At 52.2% G+C, this 18,417-nt stretch overlaps 6 protein-coding genes across 6 annotated transcripts; 4 read left to right on the forward strand and 2 right to left on the reverse strand.

Annotated features, from left to right (window-relative positions):
- Positions 1 to 485: 485 nt before the first annotated feature.
- CPAR01_13017 (Sir2 family protein) lies at positions 486 to 1,472 on the forward strand (the record flags this gene model as incomplete). The annotated part of the gene is made up of 2 exons (XM_060497271.1): positions 486 to 804; positions 868 to 1,472. The coding sequence occupies 2 exons, from the start codon at positions 486 to 488 to the stop codon at positions 1,470 to 1,472; spliced, it is 924 nt and encodes a 307-aa protein (XP_060343664.1).
- A 5,153-nt stretch (positions 1,473 to 6,625) lies between these two features.
- CPAR01_13018 (dihydrodipicolinate synthetase) lies at positions 6,626 to 7,759 on the forward strand (the record flags this gene model as incomplete). Its single annotated transcript, XM_060497272.1, has 1 exon — positions 6,626 to 7,759. One exon carries the CDS (start codon positions 6,626 to 6,628, stop codon positions 7,757 to 7,759), a length of 1,134 nt encoding a protein of 377 aa, XP_060343665.1.
- Positions 7,760 to 9,300: 1,541 nt separating this feature from the next.
- On the forward strand, positions 9,301 to 11,366 carry CPAR01_13019 (uncharacterized protein; the record flags this gene model as incomplete). The annotated part of the gene is made up of 8 exons (XM_060497273.1): positions 9,301 to 9,470; positions 9,520 to 9,596; positions 9,650 to 9,729; positions 9,785 to 9,832; positions 9,900 to 10,259; positions 10,335 to 10,489; positions 10,539 to 11,082; positions 11,208 to 11,366. The coding sequence occupies 8 exons, from the start codon at positions 9,301 to 9,303 to the stop codon at positions 11,364 to 11,366; spliced, it is 1,593 nt and encodes a 530-aa protein (XP_060343666.1).
- Positions 11,367 to 12,031: 665 nt separating this feature from the next.
- Positions 12,032 to 13,477, reverse strand: CPAR01_13020 (major facilitator superfamily transporter; the record flags this gene model as incomplete). The annotated part of the gene is made up of 3 exons (XM_060497274.1): positions 12,032 to 12,664; positions 12,723 to 13,214; positions 13,280 to 13,477. 3 exons carry the CDS (start codon positions 13,475 to 13,477, stop codon positions 12,032 to 12,034), a joined length of 1,323 nt encoding a protein of 440 aa, XP_060343667.1.
- Positions 13,478 to 14,946: 1,469 nt separating this feature from the next.
- Positions 14,947 to 17,374, forward strand: CPAR01_13021 (glycosyl hydrolase family 92; the record flags this gene model as incomplete). The annotated part of the gene is made up of 3 exons (XM_060497275.1): positions 14,947 to 16,001; positions 16,060 to 16,737; positions 16,789 to 17,374. 3 exons carry the CDS (start codon positions 14,947 to 14,949, stop codon positions 17,372 to 17,374), a joined length of 2,319 nt encoding a protein of 772 aa, XP_060343668.1.
- A 320-nt stretch (positions 17,375 to 17,694) lies between these two features.
- CPAR01_13022 (uncharacterized protein) lies at positions 17,695 to 18,036 on the reverse strand (the record flags this gene model as incomplete). The annotated part of the gene is made up of 1 exon (XM_060497276.1): positions 17,695 to 18,036. One exon carries the CDS (start codon positions 18,034 to 18,036, stop codon positions 17,695 to 17,697), a length of 342 nt encoding a protein of 113 aa, XP_060343669.1.
- Between the last annotated feature and the right edge of the window lie 381 nt (positions 18,037 to 18,417).

Raw genomic sequence — 18,417 nt, forward strand, 5'->3', positions numbered from 1 at the left:
GTCACTCCGCCTCGGTGAAGGGGTCACCTTACATCCTGGCATGTGGAGAAGTGACATGGTCCCCAAACAACGGCCATCTCAATTCAACTCGGAGCACTTACATCTCTCCGATCAAGTCAGACGGACTTTTCCCAACAGCGAGGCCATTGGATTTACAGTCCCCAGACTGCTGGATACAATGATTGGATGATTATATGCCCCTGCTGCTCTTGCTTATCCTCTTGCTTAGCCTCGGTGCCTAATGGCGAACGCCCTTACGGATAAGTAGGTAGGTTGCCTAAACGCACCGCGATATAAGCTGCCCCCAGACAGCATGACGAGAAAACCTCTCACGGGACTCGGTCATATCAGCTTGACTCTCAGGAGGCTATCTACATCCTCAAGCCTCAAATCACCTAGTTCGTAGCATCCGTTCAAAGCATTCAAATACACCTCACTAATCACTCCCCAATAAAGCCCTTTGCCGTCCAATCTCCTTAAAAGCCATGGCCCCCCATAACGACGTCGCCGCATTCCACGAGGCACTGGCCTCAAGCAAGCGTATCCTCGCCCTCTGCGGCGCCGGCCTCTCTGCCTCGTCCGGCCTGCCGACCTTCCGCGGCGCCGGAGGACTCTGGCGAAACCACGACGCCACGGACCTAGCGACTATGAAAGCCTTCCGCCGGGACCCGGGCCTGGTGTGGCTGTTCTACGCGTATCGGCGACACATGGCTCTATCAGCGAAGCCGAACAAGGCGCATTATGCCCTCGCCGCGCTGGCGGAAAAGAATCCGGATTTCTTGTGCCTGACGCAAAACGTTGACGGTGAGAACGACTCCAACATGTTCCCCTGCAAAGAATTAAAAGACAGCTAAGCGTTATTCTCAGGTCTCTCGCCAAGGGCAGGACATAAGGAGGACCAACTCCGCCTCCTCCACGGAAGCCTATTTGACATCAAATGCGCCAACCCGCAATGCACTTACATCGACCACAACAACACCCAAGACCCCCTCTGCCCAGCCCTTGCCCCGGCCTCTGAAGACCTCGCAGACCCAACCAAGACTCTGCCACTACTCGACCCAACCAGAAAGCTCCCCGCCATCGACGAAGCAGACCTGCCCCACTGCCCATCCTGCAAAACGGGCCTGCTGAGGCCCGGCGTCGTCTGGTTCGGCGAGGCGCTTGACGAGGCCATGCTCGACGGCGTCGACGCCTGGATCGAGCAAGGGAAAGTCGACCTCATGATCGTCGTCGGCACGTCGGCGCAGGTGTGGCCGGCCGCGGGGTACATTCTCAAGGCGCACGCGGCCGGGGCGCGGGTGTGTACCGTCAACCCCGAGGCCGAGGATGAGGGCCAGATGGGCAAGGTGAAGAAGGGGGACTTTGCGTTCGGGAGGGACGCGGCGGAGGTATTGCCGTTGTTATTGGAGCCTGTTATTGGAAAGATGAGAGCGGATGGGCGGACGTATACGGAGGGTTGGAAGGCTGAGTAGAATAGACATGAATGCGGTTTTCGCTTATTTCTTGAACTGGTTGCAGAGGATGGATCAATGACGAAACGTTGCGAGGATAAATAGTTCTGTTGAGCGTTCTTTGGTCTTATATGCCACTGCCAACCAACTCTTTGAGCCATCCGAGTATGCCGCGATGGACTGTAGCCAACCCCAATCTTTTGTGACTTTCTGGGTCCAAGAGAGAGCTCCCAAAAGTGGCCAAATAAAGGCCACAGGGGAAACACATTCCAGTAAAAATGAGACAAGGTCCGTGATTTTATTGTTTCAAACCCCTCAAGACATAGACTTCTCGCGACATCAGTGACTGCTTCATTATGGGAGGAGGTGGGTATGTTGCAAGTTGTGGATAGTGGCCTCAGAATATTGGATATCTCAATAGTGCCACAGCAAGTGTCAGAATTTTGTGCCTGAATTTTATTGGGCAGTTGACTCGTCATTAAAAAGAGCTTCTAAGGTGTTGAATTTCGTACCAGAGCGGCCAATCTGGTGGTACAATAACTCTCATCGTGGACTTCAAGTGAAGAATGATACTTCAGCCACAAAAAGGCAATGACCGATATCCTCGATTACGACACAGTGCCTGTTTAATTCATAAACTGTCATTCTGGAGACGTGTAGTCAAAATAGGGTACTCAAGCAGGCACAATGGCCCAACTTGCAGCTCGTCCTCGCCAGCGGCTGCCCGACAGCAACATACTAAGGTAAGCCCCCGCCAGGAACGAGAACACCATCCTTTTCCCAGGTCCCAGAAGCCCGGATTGACTGCTCTAGAGTACCTCATGCTTCACCTGGTCTCCATCGGGAAGGTCAAGTCAACGTTCCTTGTCAAGCCCGCAGAGACATGCCGTGGGGTGTGGGGGCTCAGCGAGACAACCCCTCGGTCAGCCGTGGGATGAGTGAGTCCTGGCAGGGTCCTCCGCATATGACCTAGGTTTCACAGTCCTACGTAGGAGGTACGAAAAGCCCTGGTACGAGGCATGGCCTTGACAGGCTAGTTGGAAGCCAGAAATCATATCAAAAGCTATGGAAAAGCTAGAGGAGTGAAATGAAGTAGTGCGGTAATACTCAAATGAGGCTGACACATCTCGGAGGAGGAGTCGCAGCTATATAACTGAAGTTGCGGGATACTTACAATGATAGAAGAAGAGAAAAGAGACAAGACGCACGCCAAATCTTTGGCACTACAGCACCGCCGAGAACTCGACGGGAAGCTGATTATAGAATCGTGCGTTGGCATTTGACAAGCAGTAGGCGGGAGCTGCCGAGAGTAAGCGCATCGTATATCAGGCATCCATACATCTTCAAAGAGAAATGAGGAGACAACAAGAGAGCCTGGCTATTACAAAACGAGGTTCAGAGGGGCAAGGAGAAAACAAGATCTTGTCTCTTCAACGCTTTGTCTAGACGACCACTCTATGATCGGCAAGCCATTACCATAGGTTGGGTCCACTGTTGGTCCCATCATAGCTGCAAGACACCTGAAGATTCTTCCCATCATTGAGTGGACATTCGCGCGGCATATAGCGGCTTAAGGACGAGTGGTCTTCCTGGACTTCCAAGACTTCTAATGACACTAAAACGATGGGAATAGCCCCTGACGACTACACGGAAATCTATACCCAACCGGAGGTAACAGTGATCGTTCTCCGCTCGCCTTATAATCCCAGCGAGTAGAATCACAAACTGACCAAATACGGACGAGAGTGATGCCAGCGATGTTAGGCTCCGTGGAAGGTCAAAACGTCAGGATTCGCACCGCATGACGCCCCGGCCCCGGATTTTCAAGCCTGCAGACGTGGCACAGGCGGCTCGCTGCTGATCTTTGTGAGGGCGATGTGGTGCCAAAACCCTGATTCCACCCGTTGAAGGCTTGAATGCCGGGGCCTGTGTTGTGTAATATGATTGGGTTGCCATCTCAAGATGCCCGATTTACATGACGACATGAGATTTCTTGCGAAGCCGAGATAAATGCGAAGGAAGCCATTGACATAATGACGGGCATGATTCTCCATCAATCATAGACAAGGGAGAATGTAATATTCCAGGCCATAGGGTGTGAAACACGACGTCGATGAAGGCGACATATCGTGCGGCTGAAGAGCAGACTGTAATCCGCGGGGAACAATATCAGGGTGCTGTCAAGCAAAGTGCGGGGAAAGCTGGTCTTCTCTCTGGGAAGGGGGGCTGCCCGGTGGTGGCGATGTGCCGTTATCCGTCGTGATGGGCAGTCTGAGTGAGTCTCGGGGTGGAACAGGGGGAAAGGTTGTGCGGCGCAGCTGCAACATCAGCGAGACTTGCTGGCAACGACGTCTGCCACACCATGTGGGCGGAGTCCTGCTCCATTCTTGAGGGGGAGACATTTGGTGGTCAGCAGACACTTGCAACTATTCCCGAAGGCGCTAACGACAGTTATCAGACGCTTGACCGGCGCAACTGGACGAGCGGACAAACACTGTAGAAAAAGAAGACGAAATGCACTGTCGATGGTGGCATGAGGAAAAGGCCAAGACATCGGGCACAGCTACAGCTCTTCCATAAGGTCACGGGGGTCCGTACTTGCAACTGGAGGACGGCCGACGCAGGAATATGGATCCGTAAGCAGAATAGAATACTAGGTTCACCGTCATCTATGCGCTGATGATGACAGGACCTTGCTTTCTACAGTCCCAAGAAGTGGGAATGAGTGGTGGATGAGAATGAAGTTGATGCAGAGTAAGACCGCAAGACCTGTAAGACTCGGCACGCGACCAAAAGCAGGCAGGCAGAGAAACACTGCCACCGACAGACAGTTTCGATCTAAGACGGATACATGTCGTCTGAACGCACGTCGTAAATCATGAGGGCTGCCTTACCGCCTTGAGAAGCTGGGAATCGTCCATAACAAGGGGACCCCTCAAACGAGTTGGCACCTGGCTTTCCGGGGGAGCTGGCACGTTGGCTAGCGTGGGGGTTAGTGTTGTCTAAAGTCTGTCGATCCGTCCAACATCCGATGGCACCAAGGTTGTTCTCACTCATGAGTCGTTACGCTTGGTCCTCTCACAATTCGATTTGGACGTTTGCAGGGCGCTTGAGGAAACGATGGCTTGGAAAACTATTCAGAACACATGACGAAGACAGTTTCCCAATCTGGAAACTGAACGGTGGAGCCATCTTGCAACCTCGAGGTTCCATGTCGTAGCAAGGTACCTCAAAACCATCGACTGCATGATGGGCTAGCCTTCGTGTGTGTGCATGACTTGCAGCGGTGTATTGTGTCCGATGCTGGTTGCTCACCCCGTGCTTCGATCTTCACTTCCACCCCTCCGAGAAAAAAGTGTCCATGAAACGCATTCGACTTGTTGACTTGAAGGTATTGACCAGGCTATTCTCAAACTGTTTATTCTCTGATCTTGAACCCTGTTCATAACACATGAGCTCATACGACCTCCGCCACGAAACAGCGAATAGAAAGTCCTTGACGCTCTCAATGAGGCAGATCAGAATCAGTCGGTGGGGACAAGCGACGATGTTGCTTTTCGTCCATGCGCAAAGATGCGTGAGATGCATAGACAATATAAATATGATTCGGTAGAAAACGACGGCTGAGGGAGAAGGGCTATGCTTTTCGATATCACGCGTGGGATTCGTGGCGCGGAATGATTCCTATATGATTCGGAATAGGATGAAGCAGCTTTGATGGCATAGGTGACCTGGAGGAGACAGCAGCAAATCTCTCTTTCCCACACACTCTCTCATTCTCTCTCTCACTCACTCACTTTTAGGCTTACGTGAGCAGATGCCAATCGGCGACTCACAATTCATCGAAGGCTTTCTCAACAAAACATCATTCCCTAATGAGCCTAAAGCAGACGCTCATTGCCTCGCGGCATCCCTATTCAGAGCTCGGTTTGCCTCTTTCTAAAGATTCGTTGTTTACCATACAGGTCAAGCAGATCTTTCACATAAAGATTGCTGGCGCAAATGCAGCAAAATCTTTCCTTCTTCGAATCGGATCGTAATTTATTCACTGCTGATATCGGTTGAGGCCATGAGCGTCGGCCGAAACGCCGTGTCGTCCTCCAACATCAACTCATTTGATGGGACTTGAATCGAGGTAAAAACAAGACCAACACTTGAGAAGGGCGCCGTTTTAATACCGAGCCACATGAGTGATAACCGAACTGCTTGCGGCTGGTCGCAAGGTCTTTCATGGCTCATTTCTCACAGATTGTATCGGGAGGATGGTCCCTTAGATCTGGAGGTTATTCATCTACCCTCCAAGACTATTCTGGTGTGAAGGTTAGCGGGATGGTATTGCCGGCTTGGAATGCTCGATTCTGCAGGTGTCCAAGGAGGCAACTTGGAGATCAAGGGCCTTTTTGAAGCTAACCCCCACGTCGAGCGGCGTAATACCCCAGAAGACGTATCTGGCTTGGGTTCAGCCATCCCACCTTCATCTCTCCCACCAGCAGATGCCGGTCTCGCGTCTTGCATGGCTAAGCAGCGATCCTGCCTTTGACTCCACGCACTGTGTCGCGAAGCCCTGGTCTAGACACTTCAGTCTCTCCGACATCCCGGTTCTCTGCTGCAGTTCTTCGTGCTACTTCGTTTGGCCAGTCGCGATCCTTGCTGGTCAGTTCGGAATGGCCTGTTTGCCCATGACTTTCCACATGGTGCGTCTTTTCCTTGAGTCCGAGAGTGAGAAGGACCTTGCTCGTATGCAAGCGCCGGTTCATCCGTTGGAGGCCCGCATCATTCTTTTCATCTCGGGCGACGCTGACTTACGAAACGGACGAGCCGCCACAATTACGAAGTAACCTGTGACGCCACTGGTCTGTTGCAAGACTACTATCGATATGCCACCCTTTGATGGGGGTCACATCATCCCTAGCTGCCTTCCTTCTTTTCCTTCCCTCCGATGATAAAAGGCCTCCTTCCCACTCCTCCCCGTCTTCCTCGGCTTGTTGAACGACCTCTAGGATCTCCATGGACCAAGATCGGCACAGCATATACTATATTCAGTACAGACCTCATCATCTTACTCTAATTTCCCGGGTTTGATTTACAACTCTGCCACGCTTCGTGTATCCTACGTCGTGCTTCCTGTCGTCTTACCTGAAAGAAGTCTTCTGCTACAATCTCCCACAACAGTCATGGCCCCTCACCAGGATGTCCCCTCGCCGGCGGGTAGTTTCACAGCCGGCTATAGCAGAATACCTTTCAACCCTAATACTTCTTCACATCTACACATCGGAAGTCTGACTGCGGCTGAATCAAATTCACCTCTTAGCAGCTCATACGACAGCGCATCACTTGGCGCAGATCTGCAGGAGGCCCGGCCGCTTGTTCCCGGTGTCTACGTACCTACCATGTGCTTCTTCGAGCCGGGTACGGAAAACGTGGACGTCAACACTGTTGCTCGCCATGCAGTACGACTTGCTCAAGCGGGTGTGACCGGCCTGGCCACCCAGGGCTCCAACGGAGAAGCAGTCCATCTTTCACACGCCGAGCGTCAACTCGTCACGGCAACAACACGACAGGCTCTCAATGACGCCGGTTTCTCTCACATGCCCATCATCGTCGGCTGCGGAAGCCAGAGCACACGCGAGACGATACAATACTGTACCGAGGCCTGGGCTGCTGGTGGAGACTATGCCTTGGTGCTTCCTCCGTCATATTACGCTAGCCTCTTTGCTCCGTCATCGGAGACCATCTTCGAGTACTTTCATACGGTGGCTGATGCATCACCGATTCCTCTCATCATCTACAACTTTCCTGGCGCAGTGGGAGGCATGGATCTGTCCTCCGACGTCATTGTGCAATTATCTCAGCATCCCAACATCGTTGGCGTTAAGCTTACATGCGGAAACACGGGCAAGTTGAACCGCGTTGCTGGCGCGACGAGGAAGCTAGCAAAGAATCCCAACTCGAAGACCCCGGAGTTCCTCGTCTTGGCAGGTTCAGCCGACTTCTCTATCCAGGCCTTGGTAGCTGGAGGGCATGGCATCCTCGCAGGCCTGGCCAACATCGCCCCCAAGGCTTGCATCAGAACCATTGAGCTGTTCCAAGAGGGGAGACATGGAGAAGCTCAGGATATGCAAGAGATCGTCTCACAAGGCGACTGGACAGCGATCCAAGGTGGTGTTGTGGGCGTGAAAGCTGGCCTTCAGGCGTGGCTGGGCTATGGTGGTGTGGCCCGGAGCCCATTGCCGAAGCCCACGGCCGAGCAGATGAAGAAGTGGAAAGAAGGATTCCGTGAACTAGTCGTTCTCGAGAAGTCGCTATGAGACCAGACGTCTACTTCGGCACTGGTTTGGTGTTCCAAACTGAACAAACACACACCCCCGAGCCTTTACTTGGTTCTGAGGAGATTTGAATATGGATGAGATTATGGGCTTCCGGATTTGCATGAAGGGCTCTCTTGGTGCAGGAACTTGGCTTAGTTGAGATGATCATTGGCGTTCCACTTAGCAGCCTGCTACAGACAGGTTTGCCTCATTGTCTATCTCGGTTGAGCGAAAAGCTGTATTGCTGAAGGCAAAAAGTTGTTCACTTAGGTTCCACATTATACAATGTTTGATATCATAAGCATACCGCTGGGAAATATGAGATTCAACTAAGTAGCTAACCTATTGACATGATGAAAATTTTTCAATTGCTCGCACATCGTGTATCGTGATCGCCAATAGCCACGATGCTTGTGTCTTTCCCCGAAAAGTTGCCACAACACGTGATCCATGGCACATGAAGGGGCATGTGAAGGCATGCATCAAAGACGACGGTTCTTCCCTAGCCGCTGAATAACCTGATGTCTGCCACGTCAGAGCGCCTCGTACACCTCGTGCAGCATGAAAGTCGCCTCGCTCAGGAATAAGACATCGTATTTCTCAGCCAATGCATTTCATCTCCATCATCCAGCGCTTCTTCTAAAGTGCCTCCGAGAGCGGTGAAGTGAAGAAACGCAGAAAAGGGAGGAAACTCAGTCACGGCGTGGCTTCGCATGGTGACACCAACCGGCTGTCTGCATCTCGGAAGGACGGCATCATAGCGCAAACGGAAACTGATGGTTCTGCTCGTGATACAGACAGAGGTTGTCGCCAGCACAGGTTCGTTCAGGCTACAAATCAGCGCCAAGAAGGAGACGCGAAATAACGCTCGTATTAGGGGCCATAGCAAAGCCGCATCGACGGCAACACTGACCGCTCCGTTTATACTGTTTTCCCAATCTCATGGTCTGCCAGCAGTCACCCGTAGCGTTTCCGGATTCGAAAACCCGGAGCGGCTGAGGTTTCCCGCTTCAGGATGAGGTCTGTCGTCAACATTACCCAAATGAGCAAAGACTGTCCAAAGGAGAGAGCCCCCACAGCGCGGTCTTTAACGATGTCGTGATACAAACACGCGCCGTATCTATTTTGGTATACTATCGAAGATTTAGTCCTACGGTTGTTCCTAGATGCGAAAGCTCACTCAGGGTCGTCACCAGCTGATCATGCATCCACATCCTCCATCCGAGGTAGGCAGAGGAAGAGTAACATCGTCGAACATCGTCGAACATTGTCACCATGTCGCGCAACGGTACGTGGCGGCAGGTGCACGAGCATGATGAGTTTCCCACATTCTGGGTTATGATACAAGGTTGGTGACAGCACGGGATCATGGATCGGATCCGACGGCTTTTCTCGTTTGCTTCGAAATCTTGGAAGGGGCCAACTTGACTGTTCCATATGAAAGGATAAAATCGTGCCGAAATCCCGATTTTTTTGAAAAAAAGGCCTTTGCCTCCTTCATGCATCTCGAATTGACTTGACGTGCACTGTCTCAACACACAATGGTTTCGACTTTGTCACTTGTTATTGGCATCCTTGTGGCCGCGTCATGTACCATCTCGGCGCAACAGTACCCTATTGTTGGAGTGAGATACGGTATCAATATGCGGACTGGTGAAATGCCAATAAGGAGGAACATCAACACCATACACGAAGAAGCCGGCCCGCAATGGTAAGACTAGAGCTTGATGATAGACACCATCTTTCTCACAAACGCTTAGGGACTTATACATTAGAGCCCTCACGGCTATGCAGGATGCGAACGAAACCGATCCCATATCGTATTTTCAAGTCGCTGGTTCGTCATCGTAAAGTCCCTTCATCATCAGAACATTCTACTGACAGTCGCAGGCATTCATGGACAGCCGTATATGGCCTGGTCAGGAGGGGGACCACAGACCGGGGCGAATGCTGGATATTGCCCACATAACGTACGTCTTCACAGTCCGGCAGCGCAATTGTTTTTTCTTGCTAATAGTCAACAAGCAAGGACTGTTTGGTACTTGGCATCGCGGATATCTCTCGCTTTACGAGGTTCGTGCGACCGATCACCCAAACATGAAGAATCAATGAGTGAGTGAAAACTGACTACTTGTTCCAGCAAGTGCTAGTCCGCTACGCCAAGCGTATTGCGCTCTCTTACCCGGAGTCTCATAAGCGAGAATACGTTGAAGCTGCGGAGAGTCTGCGCGTTGCGTACTGGGACTGGGCCGCGGACTCCCAGGTTCCGCCCGTGACGGCGATGCCGACAGTTGTCATCAAGAGGCCTGTGGGCGGCGCCTTGCAGCCACTCGCGGTGCGAAACCCATTCTACCGTTTTACTTATCCGAAAACGGCTCTCAATGGAAGATTCGGCAGCTTTGATGGAAAGAATTACACGAAGCGGTGTGTTGGAGACGGCGAAAGCTATCCCGATACAGCGAACGCGAGGCTCAAGGGATACGGCTTGAAGGAAAAGGTTGTAAGTTGATGAACACAATTCCAAAGAGCAAGCTTGTGGCGTTTCAAGTTGGTTGTCTTTACTGATTAGCCGCAGTATAATGTCTTCTTGAAGGCAACCTCCTTCGATGAGATGGTCACTGCCCAGAATGAAGGCGCCAACTTTGAAGGGCCTCATGGAGAAGTCCATGTCGGGGCTGCCTGCGGCCAGGATCTCCTCCATCTATCAACCTCGGCATTCGAACCACTATTGTAAGTTCTTCCTCACCCTTGTGACGCCAGGTCTGATTCGTCTCCCAAGCTGGCTTCATCATGCCAATGTAGATCGCCTCATTGCCTTCTGGCAAGCTCTTCACTTCGAAAATGCCACAATGCATTTCTCCTATGCCTCATCCCAGATGTTCGCCACGCCATCCGGGACCACCATCAACCCGCAGTACCCCTTGTGGCCCTTTACTGGAACGGGCGGTGGTCCGCTTACCAGCGAATCGGTCACGCACGTCCGTGACTGGGGGTATACGTATGCACCGATGAGGTTCTGGGATCAGACACCAGGAGACGTTAAGATGGCGGTCAGTAGGACGGTAAATAGCATCTACGGTCCTCAGAAGCAGCAATCTTCTTCCATGAGGGGCAAGCGGCGCAAGATGGTCCCGATAAGGCAGTATGTCGCCAAAGTCGAAGTTGAGAGAAATGAGCTGGACTTGCCTTGCCAAGTGCAGCTTTTCTTGAAAGGCTCGATGGCGGGCTCTTTGACGTTACTGGATATGCCCAGGCAGGGGAAAAGCTATGATGAGATTCCTCTGAATCGAGGTATCGACGCCGCTGGCCTGCGTGGTCTCTCGGTAAGCGGGATTCTTGGAGGGATTGCGGATGGGCTGGAAGTGGTCATGTGAGTACAACCATCGCACTTAATCCCCATATGACGCGTAGTTTCAACGCCATGTGAGACTGATAAGCTTCTCGACAGTTGGATGGCACAGCTACGCCGTTGGAACGTGTCCCAAGTTTGAAAATTGAAGTTGAAGACCAAGAGATCGTTCCATCGGGCTCTACGAACCAACTTCCGACGCTGGGTACTAGGCGGAGTCGGCCCGCAATGCTACGACCTCTGTCAGTTGACTACTAGATGGCTAATTTGATTGCTAAGAGAAGTCTTTTTCTTGCGCACACACATACATATGTTCGTAATCTTCGGGTCAATGTTTCTCATGAGTGAAAGGGATGCCGGTACTTCTGCTTGCCGCTTTCGGTCCGGCGTTTAGTAACAATACGAGGCGCATTTTGTACTTAGATAAGGTAGTGATAGTGAAGTATACACCAACAAGCCCTGTCAAATGGTTCGGGTTTGAGACATGCTCTGCCATTTTGTATTCATGTGCCTGAATGATCTGTCAGATGACATTGGGATTTCCGCCCGCTTGGGGGTTGTATGCGACACATCTGCTCGTTTCAAGAAGCACGATGTGCACATAGGCAATGCGGAACGTCGGACGTGAGAACAAGTCAAATATGGTCACCTAAACACAAGAACACTAAGCCCTGGTATAACGAGACCCAAAACCAGGGCGAACGAGCGAGGTTGTACTTAACGGCCCGAAAGGCGCGTCTGATGTGTCTTACGGGCGCTTAAGTAGACGTCAGTCGGTGAGGGTGGTGATATTCTTGCACGTATGACTGGAGACTAGGGCTGCGGCATGAAGGTCCTTGTTCATATCAAGGTCAAGACCAGTCAAATTCTAGTTGGAGACGAGAAGATCGCCACACGGAGGCGAGAATGGGACTAATAGCTATCTACACATCCTGTCCACCCATAAGCCACAGCGCGCCACAACTCGCCTGAAGCAGCATGCCACAGACGAGGAACACCTTACCCGCTTGTCCATCGCTGCTGAACATCAAGCTAACAACCACAAAGACATTGAGCGGGATTCTCAGGACGCCGTACACCTGTGCCCTGACACCGTCATCGACGACTTTCCCCTTGAGGTATCCCATCGAGGGGAAATACAACCCGACGCAGGCTTCGAACAGGCAGAAGAGCCAAAAGGTGACTTGCTCCGCGCGAGGAGCACCCGTTCCGAGAGCGAAGAACACGGCGTTGGCGGCGAACAGGACCGATAGCAGCAGCCGGGATGGCGTGGAGACGAGGGCGAGCAGGCGGGGGTACAGAAGAGAGGCGAGGAGGGTCGAGGCCATAAAGGAGGCGAAGATGATGCCGTATGGCAGTGTCTCGGGTGAGGATGAGGCCGAGACGAGAACCGGGGACCAGAGTACTACAAAGAGATACATTGAACCTTCAAACATGGTTGAGGCGAGGCCGATTGTGAGAACGCGCTTGTCCGTCATTGTGGCCCAAAGACTAGGCTTGTTGACGTTGGACCTTTCCGATGAAGAGGCTTGACCTGCCGAGCCATAGTTCTCGTCCTTCACACCCAGTCAGTAAGAAAATAGCAATAGTATACGATTTGATGTTGCAACGTACCCATTGACTGGCAATAACACCAGCAGCAACGACCAGCAGCCCGACACTGGCCAAAAATGGCGACTTGCGGGTCCCAGTCACGGAGACGAGCCATTCGCTCACAACACCGCTCACAATCGCGACAATGCTGTTGACAGTGCTCATCAGGCCGAACGTCCGCGAAAGGTCCATGCCCTTCTCGCTCAGACGACGGGCATGGAAATCCGTCACCATCCAGCTCTCAAAGACGCTGAACAGGAGACTAGTTCCCAGACCGCCGAGTACGCGGCCGATGAAGAGCAACGGGACACTGGGTATCGTGGTGAGAATGCAGGAGAGCGCGTATGCGGCGCAGAAGAAGAGGCAGCTGGCCTTGCGGCCGTGGCGGTCGGCTAGTGAACCGATGAAGTAGCCGGCCACGGCGCCGGAGACGAAGCCGGTTGTGAAGAGCGTCGGCACGAAGTCTGCCGAGATTTGATGCTCATTCTTGTAAAGAGAGTAGAGGAATGGCCCCTAATGTTGCCATGTCAGGAGGTTCGATCCTTAGATTCAGAGATTGCATGTGAGGGGCTAGCTACCTGTAGCCAGTCTGAACCCATTACGAGGGCGTAGACGACGTAGAAGGCCCATTGAGAGCCTGTCTGCTTTGACTTCTGTTGTGAACTCTTCTTCGCATCTTTCTTGGAGACATCAGACTTGTCTTGACCTCCCGAAGCGAAGAGAACGCCGCAGGCGAGGAGAAGGCCGGCGAGGTTGATCTGGTAGATGTCTAGCATCGTGGAGGATACCTAGCGGGTGACTGGGTCCTAGATTCTCAATCTTTGTACGGACTACACTGGCAAACACGTCGAGTGAGGGATACTAAGTAGGGTATGAAATGAAGCCAGCTTCGATATGAGATTGTGGTAAGAGTCGAGATTAAGAGCGAAAGCCCCATGAGGTGGAGTTGAAGTTGTTAAACTTCGAAGTTCCAGGTGTCCTTCTCCATCTTGCACGGGGTGATTTTCCGGGGGCTAAGCTGGAGCATTGAGTGTTTCGGGCGCACAACCTCCAAAGGGGCTCTTCCAAACGTCTCGTTTTAGTTCATTGAGTTCGTCTGATGTTCGTGAGCCTGGTGTTCGGACGATTTTTTTCTCTCTCGTGTGAACTCGTAAACTTATGTAAATCCATTGTCATATTGTCAGTCTGACTACGTGGACTGAGTCATATTGAGCCACTTACAAAACGTAGAGGGGGATGAGAGAAAGCTGCCAGAAGCTGCGAACGAGACAAGAAAGCGACCTAGACAGGAGTGTCCGGGGCCGTGCTATCCCTGTAACTGACACGAGCTAGGGGCCTCACAGTGTGCGGACCCTCAGGAAGATCACTCCGTAGCTTCAAACAAAATGCTTTCCGGAAACATTCTATAAAAACCTCGCGTATTTTACCATCTTCCAGACCTGGTGTCATGAGGATGCAATAAAAGCACCCAGTTTCACTTCACCCTAGTGATATATCAGTCCTTGCTTTCCTGGTTTGCCTCGCGAGCCTGACCTCCTATCACTTGTCATTCTTTTCATATCGCTTAGATATGTAAGACTTCGGTCTCAACCCTTCGTTGGCTTTCGGCTATATCAACTCATCGAACAAGTGCCGTCCAGTATCCCGGACGGACCCAATGATGAGGCATCTACGGAATCAACCAACGCGATGTACAGCGCTGCATTTGACGTCTGGCAGAGAAAAATCAAGCAAGCATGCGTAGTAGGGAGATTGAAAAGAAGGGCACGGTCAGTTGTGCCGTATCTCATCCATTTAGCCCCCAAGAGCCGTGCCCATATTCTGGCTTGATCCAAACGATGCAATGGAGCTAACCACTCTATGTAACGTTCATTTTATTCCCGTGATCTTCCACGCAGGATCGTCGAACCTAGTACCACCTACCGCATAGAGCTCTTGTGCGGGGTCGTGAACTAAACTTTGCTAATCAAGTCGGACGACGTTGCGGCCGGGATTGCCGTGCGGTCATTATGCATGAGGCAAGGCGATGGAAGTAAATGAAAATGAGCTCTTCGGAGACTCGGTCGGTGATCCAGCTTCAACTCTGACACGAACTGCGTAGCTTCGGGTTTGGGTTCAGCCTCTTCTCGCCGGATAACACCCAACGAGCAGACTCTCCTTCTCTCGGGTACTACTTGAGCATCGAATGCCGTTCTAGAAGCAGTTGGTCCATTTCCTCCCAGCGTGCTCTCGTCGCATGTAAACCATGCGCTTCCTCGTACCGCTCATTGCCTTCGTAGTGGCGGGATGTTGCCAATCGTTTGATCCATTAGCCTTCGTTGACCCTTTAATCGGTTCCCAACGCGGCGGGAACGTATTCGCCGGTGCGACACTACCATACGGCCTCGCCAAGGCCGTAGCCGATGTCGACGGGGAAAAGACTGGAGGTTACTCAACCGACGGGAGCAACATCACCGGCTTCAGTATCGTCCACGACAGCGGCACCGGCGGAAACCCCAGCCTGGGCAACTTCCCGCTCTTCCCTCAGCTCTGCCCCGGCGACGAGCTTAACAACTGTAGATTTCGTATCGGGGACCGGGCGACGCAGCATGACGTGAACAAGACCGTCGCCGAGCCGGGCTACTTCTCCGTCGAGCTGTCGTCCGGCGTGAAGGCGGACATGACGGTATCTGAGCACGCGGCGCTCATGCGGTTCAAGTTCCCGAGCGGCGGAAGCGAGCATCCGCTCGTGCTGTTGGACTTGACAGATCTTTGGGCGAGCAGGCAAAACGCGTCGATCAAGGTCGACACGCCTACAGGGCGAATGTTTGGAAACGGGACATTCCTGCCTAGCTTCGGTGCTGGGTCGTACGTGCTTCACTACTGCGTCGACTTCTTTGGCGCCCAGGTCTTTGATACTGGGGTGTGGGTCAATAACAGAGCCGGTAACGAGCCCAAGGAGCTGTTCATCACGAGAGGCTTCAACCTGTTTTACCTCGAGGGCGGCGGCTTCGTGCGCTTCAAAGAACTGACCAACGACACTGTCACTGCCAGAGTGGGAGTCTCGTTCAAGAGCAGTGATCAGGCATGTCGCAACGCAGAGAAGGAGATACCGGATCCGCTGAACAACTTTGATTCGCTGGTGAAGACAGCAAAGGACGCTTGGAGAGAGAAACTGAGCCCCGTTTCAGTCAAGGCAGCTGGCGCAACGGAAGACTTGCAAAAGAGTTTCTGGAGCGGCTTATACCGTAACATGATTTCTCCTCAGAATTACACTGGTGAGAATCCGCATTGGGATAGTCGGATCCCTTACTTTGATTCGTTCTACTGGCAAGTATCCATTTCATGTCTCCAGCTCTCCTTTTCTAATAGTGTGCAGCATGTGGGACAGCTTTCGTGCCCAACACCCCCTGCTTACCGTTATCGATCCAGCAGCTCAAGCGCAAATGATAAACTCCATGCTCGACATCTACAAGCACGAAGGCTGGCTGCCAGACTGTCGCATGTCTCTCTGCAAAGGCTGGACTCAAGGAGGCTCCAACGCCGATGTCGTAATCGTTGACTCCTACGTCAAAAACCTAACCTCGATAGACTGGAAGGTGGCTCTCGCGGCCATAACGAAAGATGCCGAGGACGAACCCCTGGAGTGGTCTTATGAGGGACGCGGCGGCCTCACAAGCTGGAAGACCCTCAACTACATCCCGTATCTAGACTTTGACCCAGTTGGATTTGGTACAAACTCAAGAAGCATCACGAGGACTTTGGAATACTCTTACAACGACTACTGCCTTGCAACCCTAGCTCAGGGGCTAGGGGAGGGTCAGTCACACGACATATACATTGCAAGAAGTATGAACTGGCAGAATCTGTGGAAAGAGGACCAAAGGTCTTTGATCAATGGCACCGACACTGGATTCTCTGGCTTCTTCCAGCCCAAGTACATGAATGGAACATGGGGCTTCCAAGATCCCATAGCTTGCTCGAATCTCGCCGGGTTCTGCTCCCTGACGACAAATCCGAGCGAAACGTTCGAGGCGAGCATCTGGCAGTATCAATTGTTAGTACACTCCAACTTCTTGCGACTGCGGTCTAGCTAATCTGTCTCCAGCATCGTTCCCCACTCCACATCAACCCTCATCGATCTCATGGGCGGCGATGACGCCTTCGTGTCCCGCCTCAATTACTTCCACGCGTCGCCACTAGCCGACATCTCCAATGAGCCCGTATTCCTGACCGTCTATCTCTACCACTACGCCGGTCGGCCAGGCCTCTCAGCGGAACGCATCCACAAATACATCCCCTCGGCCTTCAACTCTTCGCGTGGCGGGTTGCCGGGTAATGACGACTCGGGCGCCATGGGGGCTTTTCTTGCCTTCTCCGTCATGGGCCTATTCCCAGTCGCGGGGCAAAATGTGTATCTCATCACGCCGCCGTTCTTTGAGGAAGTTAGTGTCAAAAGTCCGGTGACGGGAAAGAATGCCACTATCAAATGTATCGGGTTTGACCCTGCGTACAAGAACATCTACGTGCAGAGTGCCAAGCTGGACGGGGAGGCGTATACCAAGAGTTGGATCGGACATGAATTCTTCAGTCAGGGCAAGACGTTAGAGTTGACGCTGGGAGACAAGGAGTCCGACTGGGGGAAGAGTAAAGAGGCAAGGCCACCGAGTTATGTGGCTGTATCAAAGACTTGAGAGTGTGGAGCCGCGCGTGGTATTCGCAGACGTATACTCAGATGCTCATGTTCCGCAGTATTCTCACATGGAATACAACACAATAGCCATCGAGACTCTGTAATTAATTCAATCGGCAACGTTGAGGCAAGAAGCACCGCCTGATGTGTATATGACCTAGTGGTGGAAAGTAATGCCTGGTTTCGGCAAGAGCGCGAGTTCGAATTTGTTGGTCCTACATAAGGCCACAGGCAGGTTCTTTCTTGGACTTCTTTTGGTCTCTTCTTTTACGATTCTCTTTTTCTTACTATCTGCTTCCATGCGTTCTTCTCACCGTCAATCTAGCTACCGCATGCCCGCGGCGTCATGCTCCCAAAACCTCTTGACTCCAAGTCTCGTTCTCGTAGCTCACGCTGCTCTTTGGCGTACTTGCGGTCGATAAAATTAGCACTGTCGTATAGATCGACGGCCTTTGGATCGACGGCGCTGCCGATCGCGTGTTCCTCCTCACTGGCGAACAAGAAGAAGGTGCCGCCGGGGGCGTCATCGCAGCTCATGTGGTGAACCACGATGTTTTCTGCGTCGGCGCAGAAGACTCTCTCGGCAGCTTTTACATCTCGAGCGGCAAGAAGAGCGACTGCCGCGGCTCGTAGGCCGGGCAGGGTAACATGTTGTCTTTTCATTTTGGTGTGTGTTATTTGTTATTTTGTAGTGCTCTTCCCAGGAAGAGTGAAAGGTTCGTTGGTTTTTGGTGTGTAAAGGAGACAGCTTAGGACTCTTCTGGCGAACAAATTGAGTACGATTGACGACGATTCATGGCTAGAAAGATGATTTACAAGAAGCTGAATGGTGAATGGACGGCATTTTGAAGGAAGTCACATTCACCTCTCGGTGTAATTCTCAGATATCCCCCTGATGAGGATCATGTGCTCAAGTGAAGCTAAATAGCGACGAATACGCTTCCTCGGTCATATCATTGATGTAACGCCGAGTGAGGCAGCTTACTATCCCTCACCTTAGCCAGGTGTGATCACACGAAATACTAAGTAAACGGCCAGACTATT

Source organism: Colletotrichum paranaense (genome assembly GCF_030867605.1).
Source record: "Colletotrichum paranaense strain IMI 384185 chromosome Unknown Scaffold_12.1, whole genome shotgun sequence".
Classification (NCBI taxonomy): domain Eukaryota; kingdom Fungi; phylum Ascomycota; class Sordariomycetes; order Glomerellales; family Glomerellaceae; genus Colletotrichum; species Colletotrichum paranaense.